General features: G+C 40.2%; 1 protein-coding gene across 2 annotated transcripts in view; it reads right to left on the bottom strand.

Moving 5' to 3' along the window:
• TESK2 (testis associated actin remodelling kinase 2) overlaps positions 1-19,346 on the bottom strand; it is a 93,201-nt gene that overhangs the window by 9,429 nt on the left and 64,426 nt on the right. The window contains exons 5-8 of one of the 2 annotated variants that reach the window (XM_080406135.1): positions 15,154-15,300; positions 4,671-4,753; positions 2,671-2,746; positions 972-1,055 (exon numbers count right to left, since the gene is read on the bottom strand). In XM_080406135.1, coding sequence (XP_080262261.1) covers positions 972-1,055; positions 2,671-2,746; positions 4,671-4,753; positions 15,154-15,300 — 390 coding nt within the window. The remainder of the gene's footprint in view (positions 1-971; positions 1,056-2,670; positions 2,747-4,670; positions 4,754-15,153; positions 15,301-19,346) is intronic. The other variant, XM_080406136.1, reaches the window with a different exon arrangement.

Raw genomic sequence — 19,346 nt, 5'->3', positions numbered from 1 at the left:
AAAACTTCACGCACGCTCCAAACTGCAGCATTCCCAATGGGGATTATTTGATACAAGATATCTGTAAGAGAATCAGCTGACTTCGAATCCCATCCTTCTTCTGGACTCAGCTGCAATCCATTGCACTTGAAGAGCTGCCTGTGCGGATCTGGAAGCAGTATCTTATACTATGGCGTTTCATCATGGTAACTTTCACAGTGTGAATTAACAGCCTGCTATAAAACCAGAGGCCTCACTATGATGAAAATCTATCAATTAAAATGGTTAATTTTTCAGTGGATGGTAGATTGGTAATACAAACTATCCAGTTCATTAAATGCACTTCTAGAAAATTTGAAGGGCAGAGAAACAACAGGATCTCTTACCTGCCGCGGCTCAAGACCTAAGCAATTCTGTGTTTTCAGAACAGGAGGTGGATAAACAATTTGGAAGACCCCCCACATAGAGGGGCAAAAGCTACTCTGCAGATGGGACTCAACCAAAAGGCAACTGAGGAACATAAGTATTTCATTTAATTAGTCAATTCTAGCTCAGATCAGTGCTTAACACATCCCATGCAAAAATAAGGGTGAGCATATTTCAGCTGCTGCTAACATAGCTCCTGCCCCTTTCACAAGGAGGGGCTGCTTAGTGGGTGCAGCGTGCCAAAAGTGCTGCTCTGAGCCGGGCAAGAAGTCTACCCAAGCTAATCACTCTACAAAAGCAAGGTCGCTGCAATGCTCTCAATGTTCTGCCAGTTAGGGGCAGAAAGGATTTCCCATGAGGACTGCAGCTGGACAACGTTTCTATGAAAGCATCTTCAATGGAGCTTCTTACAATAACAGCACAGAAGAACAAAAGCCTTTTAGAGGCTATTTTTCATGTAACACCTATTCACCGTATCTTTGGCAGCAGTGCCAAAAGTTGTAAAGGCCCGCCATATCGTGGCACACCTACCACCCACCACCAATGTCACAAACACAACCACTTACCTCTGTGCGAGGGAGATAGTCTGGATCTGCCTGTATTCTTGCTATAATCTCACACAGAATTATACCGTAGGAGAACACATCCGCCTGAAAGAGAAAAAAAAAAATAAATAGCCACATGGTTCTGCTATGAATACTCAGCGTTCTTATCAGCCACTGGGTTTCTCCCTACCCCAAATGGTTATCATGAAACAACGAAACAAACACCGCAGCCTTACAGCAGTAAGCAACTGCATTATAGCTAACATCTTCCATGTGAAGGAACACATGCTCACAGTAAAGCATTCTTGTTGCACAGCAGCAATAATAACTAAACCTCTTTCAAGAAAAAAAACATCAAACCACTCAATTTCGCAATGTAAAAAAAATATAATTAAATCCTTCCTGGCACAAAGAATAGTGAAGTTGCATTTGATGTCTTACAAATGGGAGTAATTAAAAGCATAGCCAAAACATGATATGCCTATATATCACTGTGGTTAGAAAGAGAGGTTTAGAATACACATGATCACAGCTTATCCAGAACATTAATGCTGGTTTTAAGAAAAATATTCATTTTTCTCTTCTCACAGTTCGGTACCTCTGGAGAAAAGTGTCTTTCCCAAAGCTTGAGATACCTAGTTAACACTGTCAGCATCAATTTCCACTGAAATTTCCATGACACTTAGCAATCACCTGACTAGCCCTGGAGCTGCACAGTTCGTCAGATTTTGAACCACCTGAATTTATCATGTAATGAAATTTAGGAAAATATGGCACACAAGTCTACGGAGCAGAAGCTGGCATTCCTCATCCCTTACATATTGCACAGGCTTATAGGTCACTTTTCATGTTGATGAGGTATGAGGCCTGCTTCCTCTTTAGTCCTACATGCCTTAGGGTTAGTGAAGAATGTGGCACCATAGATTTGGGTACTTTATTATTAATTTAGATCAATTGGAACTCTTAAAAAAGCTTTGAAATGGTAATTACTGCATTCATTACTGAGGTAGCTACTGCTTTCCTGCAAGTTAAAAGTACCACCAATTAAATTAAAGTAGTAATTATTGACTACTAGATATAAAAAGGTACAGGATGTGGGCTTTATCACAGAAAAGCTGTGCTTGCAAGGCTGAAGTAGACTATGTTGCACACGGGAGAGAAAATCCTATGTAAAGAGCAGCTTGATTGAAAATACTACTAAAATCCAGCGTGATCTGATCCTCCTCTGAAAGAAACATTTTCCAATGCTGCATATAGGAAAACTTAGAAATACCTTTGGAGAGCATTTTTATTCGGGTATCTTACCTTGAGAAATGTTGGGGGTTTTAAATTTTTTTAATTAAAAGAATTGTACAAGTTTACATACAGACCTTTTACTTCTACCCAGATTTCACTAACGTATGGTCAGGGAAGCAATCCCACTACATTTCTCATGAGACTTGGTTAAATTAAGTTGTGTTAGGCCAACAAGCCATTACCATATTTCTGCATGCGGGCTGTTTGAGAATGAAAGTAGCGTAATAGTGAATTATGGTAAAGGTAATTCTATTTTTGTATAAGAATCCATACTATGAATTAAAAATACTAGCTAATCAACTCAACTCTCCCTCAGTCCGAATGACCTACTGAGTACAGATATGTCACAAATGAAAAGAATAAGTTTAATATTATGGAAATTCTAAACCTTCTATATAACTATTGAAGAGAAACATGTACCTACCTTTTCATTGTAAGGTTCATCTCTGAGAACTTCTGGTGCCATCCAGAAGGGTGAACCCACCACTGGTAACTTCTCACTACATAGATATGGAATAGAAAGGGGGAAAGGAGAGTGGGGTGGGGGAACATCAAGAAGAACCATTAATTAAATGCTCAGACATCACTACTAACTTTCTGTAACTCCAAGGATCTGCAGAAACTTTCACCAGATAAAGTAGATACAATTGGATTCCAAAGCATGCTGTATTTTACACTGGTTTCCCACTGGAATCACTGGAACATTCAATAGCAGGAAGAGGAGGTGAAAGAAAAATAATGTTTCAATCAATTACTCGTATTTAATTTCCAGTTTCCAAGTGCCTGGCCACTTAAAATAATATTTTTTAAATTTTAAGGTCATGGCTGTTCAATAGTTTTGGTTTCCAAACTCTTGGCAGAGCTGGCTCCTTTATCTAAACGTTTATGGACAGCAGTTTCAGGCTAGATGTCAGGTTCTCCATCCATGCAGCAAGACATGCAGGTATCCACCTCCGCATGTATATTCAGAGATAAGCAGCTCTGAAAGTATTCAGCACAGCCTGCTTGCAAATGGTATTTAAAAAAAAAAAAAGCCAAGATTGACCAGATAAATCCTTTAATAGGGAAAAATTAAAAGTAATCAGAATAGAGCCGATTTGAAAAATCTGTAATGTTTCCATATGGCTGAATACGGGGGCCTTAAAGGCTTCCAGCTTGCCAGCCAGCTGACTCTGAATGAATACCTATTAAAAAAAAAAAAAAAAAAAAAGGCCTCAAAATAGCATGGCTTGCTAGCCAGCAAACTGGAAACAACCTCCATTTTCAAATGCAGTAAGACTAGATCAAACCAGAATGGTGCCTAATGTAACAATTTTATTACCTTGTTTGTTTTAGTATCAAGCTACCTTAACTTCAGCTATCACTTACTCTCTGTTTTCAGGGCATCTGGGTATTAAAGTGGTGCCCTCCTGATTTTGTGACGGGTTCTTAGGAATACAGCTGAAGCTTTCAGCACCTTATGGGGCAGAGAGTCCACAGCAGCACACAAGATACACATTGGCTGTATTATCAGTAGTTTGGAAATTAAGATGTTCACTTTAATAAGTTTTTAGGTCAGTATTTCATCTATGTCAATGCAAGGCTTCAGACCTCCCAAGATACACGTTTAGGATGTGTACAGTTTAAAGACAGTGCAGAGCTGAGATCTACTTTTACTGTTTCCTTTACAGTCAAAAGAGCTGGAAGGCTTTTATTTATTTTATGCAGAAGCACATTTCACAGTCAGAATACTCTGAAATACACAAGTCAATATACAGAGAGAACAATGACATCCTTGTCCTTGATCTCCCTAAAGGAGGAATGACAAAAGGACTATTTCCAATTGTGACAACAGCTTGTGACAGTCACCTATGCATTCCTCTAATGAGTTAAGATTATAATTTCATCCTAGGGAAAGCAAAATGGTGACCTACTGTTAGACAGTAATTTTAGTATCTCTTTATTATAAACCTGAATCTTAACAACTAACACAGAGGTTAAAGAAAATAATACTGGAATGCCACTGAATATTTTTATGAAAATGGAAAGAAGCTAATTAAAGTTGTTTGGAATTATCAGAGGACATTTATTACAAAATCATCCCAATTCAGAATGCTGATTTTTCTGTTTGCTTTGTTGTGTGGTTTTTTGTTTCGGTGGGTTTTTTGCATTTTTTTTTAACTTAGAAGATCTACTAAAAAGCTTGAGTAAATCCTCTACTCAACTGGAGCATTTCTGAAGAATAAATGTCACCAACTAAATCTATCAAAATGGACAATATCAAAATTAAGGCTAGAGCGTTTTGGTCATCCAACCTGCAATTCTAGATGGAAGACTAAGGATATTTTTTGCTAATTTTGATTCAGAATGCAACAATAGCCTCAGTGATCCTTCTGGCCTGCAATCACACTGCAACTCTTGCTGTATTTTGATTAGTTCACGTACCTGTGATCAGGAATTTTCTCTGCTAAACCGAAGTCTCCCACTATTGCTGAGTATCCGTTCTCATCATGTTTTATTAAGCAGTTCTGGGAACAAATCAAAAATAATAATTAAAGAAAACAAACAAACAAAACAAAACAAAAAAAACACCAGAAGAGTTATTGTCTGGGAATTTAATCCCTATACCATTTGTTTATTTATTTTTAATCTGGAACTAGACTAAAAGATACTGTTTGGAAGACATTCATCTATGGGAAGCTTTTCTCTGAAAGAAACCACCTTTTCCCCTATCCTTCCCCCTGCAAAATCACATGTCTGTCAAACTTAAGATGCTGCAAACAGCCTTACCCTTAGTTAATAATCCACTTAAAAACTTGCTGAGAAAGCAAGCACCCACAGGCAGCACATACCCAGCTAGGTTCTAGCAAAAATGGAGATGATTTAGCTCCCTTACTGCTCAAGTACTTGATACATGCTGTTCACCATGACACCTTAACTTTTGCCTTTACTATTTCCCTGTACCTGACCAGCATACAAGAACAAAGCAGACTCTAAATGCCGTTGTATATTTTGTTGCATTAACTACTGAAAAGGAACTCACTACTTTGCAGTAATTTCCATCAGAAAATACAAGATGCGACAAAGTTATATGTAAAGTCTCAAGTAAAATTCTTTATTCTACAGTACATTGTAAAACATGATTTAAGGGAAAAGGCTAATAAGGAAAAGCTGTCAACCCTTTCCTTTCAGAGATGCCCTCCAGTGTCAGGAGGGAGAGCAATTTAAGGACATACACAGATCATTCTGGTCTGGCTACTGTATCACATCACACACAAGGTATTACAGATTTATTTTTGTTATTTATTTACAATTCTGAGAAATATGCTTTGATCATTCCAGTACCACATCTTTTCCCTTCTCACCAAACTAATTGATAGCTGACTTCCCTACGTGGTTTTTTTTTCTGTCCTGCAATAGGTGGAGCAAGGCAGAGAATTCATTCCGTTAGCACACGCCTTGCTCTGTATCCTTCTGCAGGCAGTACAATAGCAGCGACAGGCAGCAAAACCACTGCCGACTCCTACAGAGTGGTACCCTGCATTAATTAGCTAAACAGCAGGAAACACTTTCTAGCTTTATTGTGCTTGGATGTACAAAAGCCCCTTGCTGTCCCCAGAGCATTAGCTTGCCTGTATAATGCAACTATCAAGTAAAGCGAGTCCCTTGTCTAAAAGATCAAGTTCAGGTCATCGCTGTTTACATTATTCAGGGATGACTGTGGCTCAGGCCATGAAGTGAGTTTTCTTTCTGCCAATTAAAAGGTTAAGCAAGCCACTCCTGCAATCATGTAAAGAACATGCAATGCCAGCCTCTTGAACACAGGCCAGGCTCCTGAGATTCAAAGTTTTATTTGTTTAGCATGACTCGAGCATAAGTACAGTTAGTTTGGAGATTCATAAACATGTACAAAGTTAAATCAACTATGCTTGCCCAAAGAGCTGCAAAGCTTCTCAGTTATGGCCTTTGTTATCTTTTATCAAAGAGCACATTCATTCAGCTTGCCTCTGTTTAAATATTTGGTAAGTGGACTTACAACTGAGAAGGATAAAACTTTTCTGAAAAATCTTAGTGATTCAGACAAGTGGAATTTCATTGTGTACCACACAGAAACAAGTCCATGAGGACACCAGAGATTTTGCAGTGTACAAGAATGCTGACACTACTTTATGCAGCAAAATATCAGGTTATTTTCTGCCATAAATTTCTTAGCAATTAAAGATTATTCGTAATTTGACATTAAAAAAATAACCAAACTATACGATTCATAAAAGAACAAGTTTTAAAATCTAGATTTCCTTCTTGCATTACCTTTGACTATTTACATTTTGTTCATTTTGAGTAGCAAAACTGCAGTAGTCCATTTTGCCTTCTGGGTTTTTTTGATTAGGGGTATTCTCCAATAAACCCTGGCCTCTAAAATTTCAAAAGAACACTTAAATCCAGACTAAGGACAATTTTCAGCGTCACAAAGAACTGTAGAAACATTGCTATTGACCTTAATATCTGCAATAATTTACAGGAATGCTTTGATACCAAAAGGAGACTGAAACACAACATCATCCTCAAAGCAAATTTTCCTTCAGCTTCTTACCAGTATACGACCACATTCCATTAGAAAGCAATACATCACCAGCTGAAGATGAACAATCTTACCCCCCCACCAAGCCTCAGGCAGTCCCAGCTCTCAGGTACAGCACTCAACTATTATACGAGTAGATTATTCCTAGATAAATCATAAATTAAGCCAATGGCGCATCCCATCTAGCTGCCAAGTAATGCTACTTGACAGCTCTGAGCTCCTTCCCAGATGAGCAGGAGCTGCCTGCAGCGAAGCAAGGTTCCCTTTCAGTGCAGACCTTTCGAGAAACCAAACAGAGCAGACACCCCACCGCTGTGGGGTCCAGAGGTCCTGCAGGAGAGGCCAGTACACCATAGCAAGGCAAGGGGGGAAAGCAGAGGGCAACATTTCTGCTATAAAATGCTGATGAATTGTTCTGTTGTGGTGGGCTGCACAATGTTAAATGACAAAGGCGGCGGCTAAACTATTCTCTCTCATTAGTGGAAGCTTGTCTTTTGTCTGCATATGAAGAAGTGCTGAGTGTGAATTTAAATCCAGTAGAGAGTGACTTTTTTATTCACACTTAAATCAGCCATGGGCAGGCGACATGCGCCAGACAAAAAAATGCCAGCGTCACTACAAATGTTCACTGTAGTGAAACTAAACTGATTTAATTCAAATGGTGCAAATTTATGTAGCTAAGCACCAATTTCCTGGAACCCAGAAAAGACTGAAGCCTACTCCTACCAAAATGAGTAGTAAACCCCTTCCATGGATACTAGGGTGGTCAGATGTCACCTTTCAAGCCTGTACTGCTCATTCAGGGCGGTTTTGCAGATGGTGATGCTTCATTCTGTGCTGAGGTTCCCCAAGTGCTCAAGGCCAACATCCAGCACCACCATATTCCAATTCCACCCTTCCCACCCCAGTAAAGCGGTTACACAACACTGCACCAAATCCACAGCACGGATAATTCAGTTACCAGATTTAAGATGCAATTCATAAAAAGGTGACTTAAGACACCTCACAGGAACTGGTAGTTCACATACACTCAATGGAAGACTTTTCTAAGCATTCACATTCTACTGCCAAGATAAATCAGGATCAAAAAAGGGACAAAGCTTCATTAGGGACTAAAAGGTTAAAAAGAGCTTTTACATTTAAGCTAGAGGTGGTATCTTAGTAGGAAAAGTACCATACAGCATACTGCACTGTTTCTTCTGACAATGATACTTCTCAGTTTCTACAAAAAAGAAACTACGTCTATCAATTTGGTATGAAGAAGTTTCATTAATGGATTTTGGCACAGAGACACAAGAGTTCAAATCCCCCTCTAGTGCAAAGAGCCTCTCAGGAACTGCCTATAAGATGAAATGCCAAGCAGCCTTTCAACACGGGCTTTAGGAATACACTTTCAACTTACTATTGCACTAATTGTATAAGCTGCAAAGCAATGAAACACGATGACCTTCCCAAGCTTTCTTTTTGGGACCTCTACAGACAGAGATGTTCTTTCCTTTGTCAGCTCCCATGTTCAAAAAGGACAGTATTTGACTTCGGTTGGGTTCTTGAGGGTTTTTCCCCCCTGAAATGGGGACCCCATCACTCCTTTCTAAGGCAGTGTCTTAATAGAAGCAAGGCGCTATTACATGAGCCCTAAAGAGTTAACAGAGCTGTTTATGCAGAGACAGATGTGAAAGAACATAAAGCCCCCTTTGTGTGTAACAGGAGCTTAACATCTGCTTTGCACAGCATAATCCTACTAAGATGAATGCAATATTCTATTCTCCCTTTTACATAAACAAAAATGAAAATAGACTCAAGCGTTTGAGTTAAAAATAAGTTGCTTAGATAAAGAAACCCCATCGTTTTATTTTACAATATGACATACAAGCTCAACTCCTCAGAGATTTTACTGCACTCCAGAAAACACAGGAATGCTACTGCAGAGCCCTCTGATGACCGTTACCGAACTAAAATACTTAAAGGCCAATAAGATGTATCAGTTGTTTTTAAAGTGCTATCCCCTAGGAGAAACACCATTGACAATTAAATGTACAACAGAAAGTTTACAATACTAGGTACTTTTTGAAACTACAACCATTATGTTTAGGGAATGGGGTCCATTTGGGTCCCAAGGTACCAGTAACAGTTTAGTATTGTGACTGTCATTGGAAACAAACATCTGTGACAGCTAATTTTTACAGTGCAAGGCCTCCCCTGCAGTGCAAAATACCCAGGCAAGAGCTTGCTCTAGCACAAAGATGACCTTACAACCACAGCAGCAAGTATGAGCCTCACCAGACAAAAGTTCTGTTCATTGCCTGGGTTTTATTTTGTGTTAAACAAGCAAACAGCATACAAGGTAGGAAGTCAGGGTATGTCACTTTCAAGCCCAAAGGCAGTGAATTTATGTTACATCAGATAATCCACAGTAATTGCTTACATGCATGATTCCATCCCATAGTAACTGAGACTACTCCTCTCGATGAAAGAACGGTGAGCCATTACACATTTACTGTGAAGTCAAAACAGATGTTGGCAAGAATACACACATGCGTACATGTGTGTGTATATATCCATCTATATAGCCAGAGATTAGAATTTCTTCATAGATTTTATCATCAATAGAGCTCACAATGTTCCCTAGAGCTGCTCACAACCTACTATTGATTGTAAGACCTTGTTTTCAATTGGACATAATTCTGCAAATCTAGAAGGCATTGGGGGGGAGTTACCTCTGTTTTTAATCAAGAGCTTTGGTAGTGGGTTTTTGGAAAGGGGGGTATTCAGCTAAGACAGCTCAGCTGCTTGGGAGAACAAACTTAGAATAAGTGTTGCAAGCAAATTCTGAAATAATGAAAATAAAAAAATCCTCAAAAACATTAGCCTATGGTCACACCAGATTTGGCACATTCTCAACTTGAAACATGACAAGATCTCTGTATCAGATGCACCTTTTGCCACCCCTACAAAAAGTAAACTAGGACAGGACACATGCTGTGTGAGGAATTTGGAAGAGTGAATAAGGTGACAAGACAGAGCAGGAGTCCAAGCTAGGGGCTGGCAGGCACAAGACCACAGTCTGGAGCTAAACTATTGAGATGGGAAAAAAAACTGAAGACTATTACCAGGACATAAGAACTGCAGGCACAGCAAACAGGTGGTGGTGGTGGTAGGGAAGCAAAGGTAGCCTGGAGCAGCAGAACAGGGGGAGAGCTAGAAATGGCTAAACATATACTGAAGACCAGAATGCAGAAAGATAGCTTGGATAAAGAATCAAGCAGAGGGTAACTGCAGTCAGCCAGACAAGGAGACTGAACAATAACGTTGAGGGTCAGGAACCAGGAGCAAAAGAAAGAGGAAAATCTTTGGAACAAGGATGCAAAGTCTGACCAGAGGCTGGCATTGTATGCTAGTGGAAAGGACTGGACAGTCACAGAGTAGATATGATTGGTCTTGGAAAAAATGGGCAGATGTTTGCTTCTCACTGCCAAGGAATCTCTCTTGTTCCTCTATTCCTCCTCTGCAGCAAAAACAGGCAACATGTATTAGTAATACTAATTAACAGTAGCAATAGGCACTAATTAAAAAGACTTCACGTATTAGTTTTATATTAATTAAAGCAGCAGACACCTCTGCCATGAATCTCAAGCTTCTAACCCTGTAAATGAATTGCATAATGCCACTGTTTTTTTCCTTCCCCCCCCCCCCCCCCCCAATTGGTAGGAAATTGCATACAACATACACTACATCAAATAATTAATATTGTACAAAAGACGGGATGTAAAACTACCTGTGAGAACTGTCATTCTTTCCCTTACACACACACACACATTAAGGTAAAGTCCTTAATTACATGATCACACAGTTTCCCACCTGCAATCCATGTCTTTCAGTGCACACAATGGATTCACACTGACAGTGAATTGGGGCTGTACATAAACCACTTTGACCACTATTTTTAGGAATCTGGCCACTCCTTTGGCACAGAAACAGCAGGGTGAAAGAAAGGCTGCAAAGAGATGAAAAGGAAAGCCTGGGCTGGAAATGATGGTCTTCTGTCTTGTAGTTAAAGACTACTACAATGTCATCCCAGGATCTGGATCCTGGCCTTCCTCAGCATCACAGGAGGATTCTGTGACAAGGAAGTCAGTTTAACAAAATCTTTCAGAGATTGCTGCTAATCTTGTGCTTTCTCTGCCTCCAGAGGTCAAACCTGACTATAAGAGCTGTAATGCTTCCAACTGCCTCTGAGGTCAGTGACCATATACTGCCTTGAACTTAAACATGCGTAGAATGCCAAATACTCCAAAGTAAGTCTTAAAACACATATCAAATATTCACCGATATTCTTGCTTTTAATCTGTTCTGATAAGGCCGAGTTCATTCATCTCCCTAATCTCTGAGATAACCTAAGAATAAATTCACTGATATTAGGGCAGCCACAGGTATAAGCTGCCAAGAAAATCAACAGTGCTTCCAGAGCAGGGTTTGAATGTAATGCAAATACAGTGTAAACAAGTTGCTGAAGGAACCCTCTGTGTAGTAGTAAGATAGTTGTTTTGAGGGGTGAGTTACAAAAGGATTTGCTATAGTCTTTTTGCAGGCTGGACACTCCTTCCCTGTGCCTTCCCAAACACTATTATTTCAACTGTAGGTAACAACAGACAGAATGTTGCAAAAACAAGTCAGATTAAGAAAAACTTTACCACAAACCACTGGCTCCTGTTGAAACACTTCCAAGGTTTCACATTATGATTTCTGTTTTAATGACTGCATCTTCTATGACTAAGACTTCCAGAGTTAAAATTCATAACCAGAGCTCCTTGAGAATCACAGGAAGATGAAGAAAATTCTCACAATTCCAGGATGCAAATTCTCCTTGTGCACATTACAATGAGCCCCACATAAAAAACAATTCACAGGGCTTGCAATGATATGGATAGGGGACAGGTAATGAGCCAGCAAGTCTGGCTGTCATAACCCATCTATGGCTTAACCTCTGCGTAAATCTCTTTATGTCAAAAGTGAGGACATGGCAGTTAACTGGCTTACAAAATGTACAACTCACCCTGCCCACACATCTACTATCTGCAGGCTGGAAACAGCTCATCTGACCACTTTTATCTTCTGACAGTTAGGCTGCTGCTGTCGGTCAGGGTAGATCAGCCTGGTCAGCTACAGCAGTAGCCCAGAGCCCAAGGACCGAGCTGCTCACGACACAAGTACTGGCTGGCTGGGCAGCACACTCTCTTCTAACAAACACTGCCTCTCTCTGACAGAAGGGCAGCAGGAAAGGCCTCAGTGGGATGTCAGGGCTGACATCCCCCGTGGGTTGTCACATCGACTATAATGACCTACATCTTCTCTACCACTCTCCCCTCTGGCTTTCTGCAGTATCATTGCTGTTCTGCTACTCTCTACACGGTGCGATCAGGAAAAGAGATCACTCTGCTGTATACTAATTGTCAAAACCACTTATTTTTCAGTCTTGGTTTGGCAGGGGACAAGAACTTTTCCTTCTAAGTTTGTACACATCCAGTACATAGACACATATAATGCTACTCGCAGAGCAAGACAACTCTGCTGCCATAACCGACAGAATAAACTTCATGTACTTGCACCACCTGTTCCAGGAAGCTGCAGGAATTAGAGGCTTACCAGAAACAGAAGAAAGGCAGAAGTACAGGTCTAAATTAATCCCAAATAATCTGTGTAGTAAAATTTATATTAGAGGAATAATTTGCAGTGTTCAGTGTAATAGGTAAAGCATGGAGACATTCCTGCACAGAAAGGCTTGGCTTCATTCTGCTCATAGTTCAGTCAAGGCCAGCAAGTTTCTTAGAAAAGTACCTCAGCTCTCCCATCCCACAAATTCAATCTGTGTTCTGACTTTTTGAGACATCTAAATCCTTGGTTTTGCCTTCATTCTATTAATAACGCCATCACATCCATTCCTGAAGTTTACCGAAGAAAGGACAACATAGAAAAGTATTGAATCTGCTCTGGTTCAGGCCAAATCTCAAGCTTTCTCCCAAGGAAAAAGCCCATCACATCTTCCTTCAGCTTGCTCACACGTTGACTAGTAAGAAAGATTACTCATCCCACCACCAGTACAAACCTGGTAAAATACAAGGCATGTCCTCAAACAGTAGCCTAAAGCCACAGTCTGAGAGCTGAACATTTTGGTGACAGGTTTTTGATATGGTTATTATCCTAATTCTTTTGCTTTGGAACAAAGTGACTTCTTTAAAACTTAGGCAGCCAGCAGGGAAAACATCTACCTAAAAAGGATAGTATTTTGCCCAACAGATTTAATTTTAAAGTATATTTCATCAATACAGTAATAAAATTCACAAGTACCCCAACATTTAAGGCCAGGTGTTTCACCTACTTACCTTCCTAAACAGAACAAGCAAGTGCATACATCACCTCAACAAATTTAAAAAATTAAATAAAATCCAAAGCAAAACAATGATGCAAGAAACTTGAAAATAAAAAATATAGCTGATGAGTTAAACTTTTATCCTGACAGCTGCCAGTGTGACCCACACAGATACTATAACTTTCATATTAAGAACCATCCAAATATAGCACAACTGCTAGTAAGTTCTTTGGGTTTGGTTTGGTTTGTTGTTTTTAAATAGCCCTTACTACTTCCTGTGGCCACCGATGAGTTTGCTATTGCAGTGAAATCATGCACTCCTCCCAGCGGGTGGGTCTTCTAAACAATTGACATTCAACAATAGATAACATTGAAGCAGCGGTAGGGCAGCTCCAGAGAATGACATACAATTATGTAAAGCTTTGAACAAAGGCATTCACAGATGTCTCAGGAAATGGATTTTCATATGACTAGCCATCACAGTACGTCAAGATAAATGCTGCAGGCACAGAGTTCTCCTTAGTTACTTTGATTCCTTGCAGTAACTCCACTTCCCCACTCTTAGATGTACTAATACATCCTGAACTGGAAAAAAAAAAAAAGGGGGTGGGGGAGGCAGGATGGGACGGACAGAACAACACTAAGTTATCTTTTCAGGGCTTTTTATGGATCTGTTATCTCCAAACTCCAAAGTGACTGAAATGGAGCTTTCTGAGTGTATCATGTCAAAGAGACATGACTCCAAGTCTGAGCATTTTTCATAAATTTGATATTCTTCCCTGCAGAATTCAGCACCTTTCACTTGAATGGACACCCAAGGAAGTATTTTATGACTTCACTGAAATACTTCTTTTACCTACTAGTTGAATATTTTTTTTCACCTTAGCTAAACCACATTCTTCATCTATTTAACACTGCACTCAGGTAGCTTTAAAAAAAAAGCCTAAAACTGGATGGCAGACTAGTAGTCACACAGTTGCAAACATGATATGCCATGCTTTTATTTTTAACAGCTGTTTCTTATCTTTAAAAAATAGTTCCTTCTAGGCTAATACAACATTCTTCAATCAAAAGTATCCAGAAGTGACACGATGAAGACGTCTTGAACAGTTTTGGAGTATTTTGATGTTGCGAGTCTCCATTGAGCTTAAACTAGCCCATTAGCTCCAGACAACAGGACAGACAGGACAGCAAAGCCCTGGGCATACGCTGCAATGGATGGCAAGACCCAGTGTGAATACTGGCGATACCTGTCCAGAGAGCTGAGTGCTCAGTATTTCTAGCTGAGCTTGAATTAGCTAGCTACTTCAGCCAACTAAATTTATACAAATTGTTATCAAAGCAGTCTGAAAAAAAAAATATAGTATTCATGTCCACTGAAAACTTTGCCACTGAAGTATCATTCTGGAGGAAACTGAAATTTGAAAATTTTAGGTAAACCGTTCTGATCTCACTGACTTTAGAAATGAAAGAAATATAAATCAGGATTGTGGACAACACTTAATGCTGAATTCATATTGAAAGGTCACTCTTCCTGCAAAGGATTTTTTAAATACATGGGGGAACAAAAACAACAAGGAGATTTTAAAGTACGTTTGTAATAATCTCCTCAATCTGGGTTCTTTATATGACTGACCTGTTCCAAATGTTAGATTGTTATGCATAATTATCCAGGGATTTAAATACTTTACTGAAACATAACTCAGAACTAAAAAACTGCAGCTGCTTTCTGAGAAATCCTAATCTGATTTTATTTAAGGAGTGACCTTCCTTCAGAATCGTTATTTCTCCAGTTCCCATACAAACTATCAACATGTTTTGAGAAAAGTTTTAATCCTACAAACTGTGTTTCAATTAATTTCTCAAAATATTTTAGATCATACCTTACAAAACAGCTGTTCTCTGCTGGAAGGAGAAGGAACCAAACAACCACTTATAGTACCTTCATTAAAACCTTCCCTTAATTTTATAAACAGTACCTTGGATGTAAGGTCTCGGTGGAAAATGCCTTTATAGTGAAGATAACTGATTCCCATAGCAATGTCATATGCCAGTTTCACCCTCACTGTCCAGGGCAGATGTTGGTTACTGTCTAATAGCTGTTCCAGGTTACCACAGTTGATGTACTGAAAAGACAAAGCAACATTTGTAATGAATTATTTAACTTTACGTATTGTCAGAAACGTAAAATTTATCATTACAAAGTGTCCTTGGCTCAGCTACACATTAAAAACTTTTTTTTCCATAAGGGCTAGGCAGGCACAGGGTTTGCAGCTCAAGAGAGGCTTCTTGAGCTTCATCACCTATACCAATGGCATTTACATTAAAGATGCATGCAACAGACACCAGCAAACTCACTCCAAGGTATTTAAACAGACCCTTCAGAAACACCTACAATATAATAGCACCCTCTCATTTCAGTGTGAGGAAAATAAAGGCGAGAAGAATGAAGAGCTGGCTCTCATACAGAGTAAGTCAACAAAGAGAGGGCTGAGTATCCAAGTGTAGGTCACAGAGCCTGATCGAGTTCCCTGATATCAATTCCCTAAACTGAAGCAGCATCAAATAAAAATATTACGACATGTTGCTGTAAGTTACATTTTTGTAATGCTCTATCTACAGGTCCTAATCAGCAATCTGATTCCTACTGTGCTCAGTACCACATCAACCCTGTCAAATGGTAGCCCCCATCAAAAGGGACCTACATTAAGTATAAGAGAAATGCTACAATAGACAGTGAAACAAAGCAGCACCCAAATGATGCTACATAGTATAACCCAGGGATAAGGGCATCCCTACTGCTCAGACCATCATTACAGCAACGCTGGGCTTATGCTTTATGTATAGACCCTTAATACAATAGCAGCTACACCATGTTTGAGTAGCTTCTTGTTTCATGCCCAGTCCCCTCACAAGCAACAAAGCAAAAAAACTAGCTAACTCCAGAAGGAAAACCTGGCAGTGACTCCTCTCAAGAAAATCCACGCGAAGCAGACAGGATAATTTTCTCCCAAGCCTGGTCTACGCCGTGGCAGGCTGCACTGGCTTTGCTCCTCCGTGCCATACAGTTCTCCAACTCTCTCTCAAGAGGCTTTGCACTTTCCTGTGTCATTCACCCAGATAAAACATGTGCCACCATTATCATGTTAAATCATAATTGCAGCTCTTATTATTTCAGAAACTTTGAACTTGCTTGTATTTTGCTGGGCTGCTTTGTGTCTTGGACACTGGGGCACAAGGCCAATGTGAATCACGCACCGTGCGGGTGTAGCTTATCTCCTCAGACCATATATACAAACCAGACTACGAGCAAGTCTGGGGGTCATGGCTCACCTCCTGGATAGTCTACAAAACTCAGCTTCTGCCTTACAGTCAGGCCCTGTCTTCTGAGCTCATCAGTTAATTTTGAAAACAAGTTTTCAGCAGATACACAAGTTTCCCAGGTTACTATTTAAAGAGGCTAAATTGTTCAGGCAGATGATGCACAAATTAATTTTAACTGTCAAAAAGCTTACTAGGAGGGGGCACCACAAATTGGCATGGGGCTCCGCTGCTCCCCTCAGCTACACTGCCCTTTCCTTGGGAACCAGGTTCATCCCAGCCCATGCACAGCAGCACATCTCACTGGCAGTCCAGGACACGACCCCTCTCCCCATTCTCTCTCCATGGAAGATCTGGTGACTGCTGGACAAGCTGGGAGGTACCCGTGCAGCACATGGACACAGCAGGCACAAAGCACCCTCACCCTCAGCATTTGCTTCTTCTCCTTTTAAATACAAATCCTTGACCTGATCATGGTGCTGCACATCCACCCGTTGTCCTTGAGCAACAATCAAAGTGAAGGGTGAGCACAAGAGTTACCTCTTTGCAATGTTCTTCAAAGAATGACAGACAATTAGCCCCTTATGAACCAGATTTTAGGGCCAATATCAACTGCCTTCTCGTATCAAAGCAGGCAATCCCACAAAAGGTGCCTGGGTCTAGAACATACTCCAATATTTAGCAATTTCATGTTCTCATGACTACTTCAAGATGCTTTTCATATCTTTTGCATTGGACTAACTGCAGGAGAAAGCGCAATGATATACAAGAAAGGATTTAAAAATAAGATAATAAGAAACAGAATACTTCCTCATATTGCGTATTTCTAGGCTAAACAGGCAAAAAGGATTTGTATTTCACAATTAGGCAAGGAAAGCTCTTAAACTCTAGAGAGTAATCTGACTGACATTCTAAAATGCACTGTCCTGTTCTTCAGTAGTAAAATTTTCTATCATACTATTCTCTTTGGTGTTGAATTCAAGATAATTTTATTACTCAGAAATTTGTGCTTAGTGCATATAATTTTGCAAAATAAAATGCTCACAGGGCCCTCTCCAAAATCAAAGGCAAACAAGACTTAACACAGCAACGATAAAAATCAAACGTTTAGGACTGGTATAAGCCCAGGCACTGCAGCTGTGGGGGGAAGGGAGTTGATCAGATGACTACACTGGAAACTAGAAATTGCAGGCTGGTGCAAGCCAGAGGTCCAAAACAACCTGTCCCTTACGCTAGGAGTTTGTGTGTCAGGAGAGCAGAGAAGCTCTGGAACAGGTCACTCAGAGGCTATGCAATCTCCATCCTTGGAGATTTTCAAGACTCAACTACACAGAGTTGCAGCCAACCTGACTTAATGTTGGAAACAATGCTGCTTTGTACTTTTCCAACTTTGATCTTTCTTTCTCGTTTCTTTTATTTGAACCCCTAAGGGAGCTAGATGACCTTACAGAGCATTAAAATAAAACAAAAAAACAACCCACTGCTCAATGTAATTTGAATATTTATTTTTCTTTAAATCACAAGTTGTTAGCATGCTTAAGAAAAAAACGCTGAGTAAGTTTTCTCCATTAACTTCAAATATATTCCCAGACTCCTTGGAAGAGTGTGAGCAGCACTTCTCATCCAGTTATGTTCAAATCAGAACATTAATGACCAACCTGGAACAGAAGGCACTAAAGCACCTAGCTCAATCACCCAAATAGAAAGTGACACTTATCAATTATCTCAAACCATTTCACCTTTCGGACTGAGCAGTAACAGACCATCCATACAGTGCAACCATACTTGAATGCATTGGTAGGAGAATGCAAGTGGGAAGGGAATCAATCCATGGCCTGGCTTTCCATTTTGGTTAGGGTTACACTGTGCCGTACCATGACAGTAATTGCTCCAGATATGCTAATAAAATACAACAAGCTTCCAAGAAGAGTATTGACATACATACTGAAATGTGACAATAGTTAGCTACTACTTTGAGCATGCTCATGCTTTCCTCTTCAGTCAGGTAGCCTACTGATTTGATCCACTGCTGCTGTATTAGTTAAGTGCATCTAATACATCTGTTCTCCCTGCGCCCTTCCAGTCAAATTAGCTTCCAGGATCATTCACCCATCTCAGCTGCAAGGACTGGATTCTAGCATTGGCTGGGTAAAAACTAACACACATAGGACACGAAGGGCTAGAAGATGATGAGGGGACTGCAGCATCTCTGATGAGGAAAAGTTGAGAGAGCTGGGCCTGTTTTGCCTGGAGAAGATTGAGAGGGGATCTTATAAATGCATATAAATATCTTAAGGGTGGGTGTCAAAAGGATGGGGCCAGACTCTTTTCAGGGGTGCCCAGTGACAGGACAAGAGGCAACAGGCATAAACCGGAACACAAAGTAAAGAAAAACTTTACTACGAGGGTGACAGAGCACTGGAACAGGCTGGCCAGAGAGGTTGTGGAGTCTCCTTCACTGTAAATACTCAACACCCAAGTGGATGTGATCCTGTGCAACCTGCTCTAGGTGAACCTGCTTTATCAGGGGGGTTGGACTAGATGATCTCCAGTGGTCCCTTCCAACCCCAACCATGTGATTCTGTGGCACCACATGCATGAGCTGCAAGAGCAAGAATCAAACCTGCCTCTAGCACATACATAAAACCCACTAGACCTCCTACCCAAAACTGCCACCTGGCAAGTGCTCAGACCTCATTTACTGGAGATGTGAGTTCTGGTTTTGGCTCTCACTTCTAGTGTACTTCAGTGAAGCACAGCAGGCTAATCATCAAGTGAACAACTGAACTAAGATTTTCCTATAGACTTCTTGAAGACTCTAGTTGATCTCCGATTTTAGCTGGCCAGCAGG

This window comes from Falco punctatus (assembly GCF_963210335.1).
Source record: "Falco punctatus genome assembly, chromosome: 11".
NCBI classification, from domain to species: domain Eukaryota; kingdom Metazoa; phylum Chordata; class Aves; order Falconiformes; family Falconidae; genus Falco; species Falco punctatus.
The sequence above is the reverse complement of the archived record's forward strand: the minus strand, read 5'-3'. Positions and strand labels throughout refer to the sequence as shown.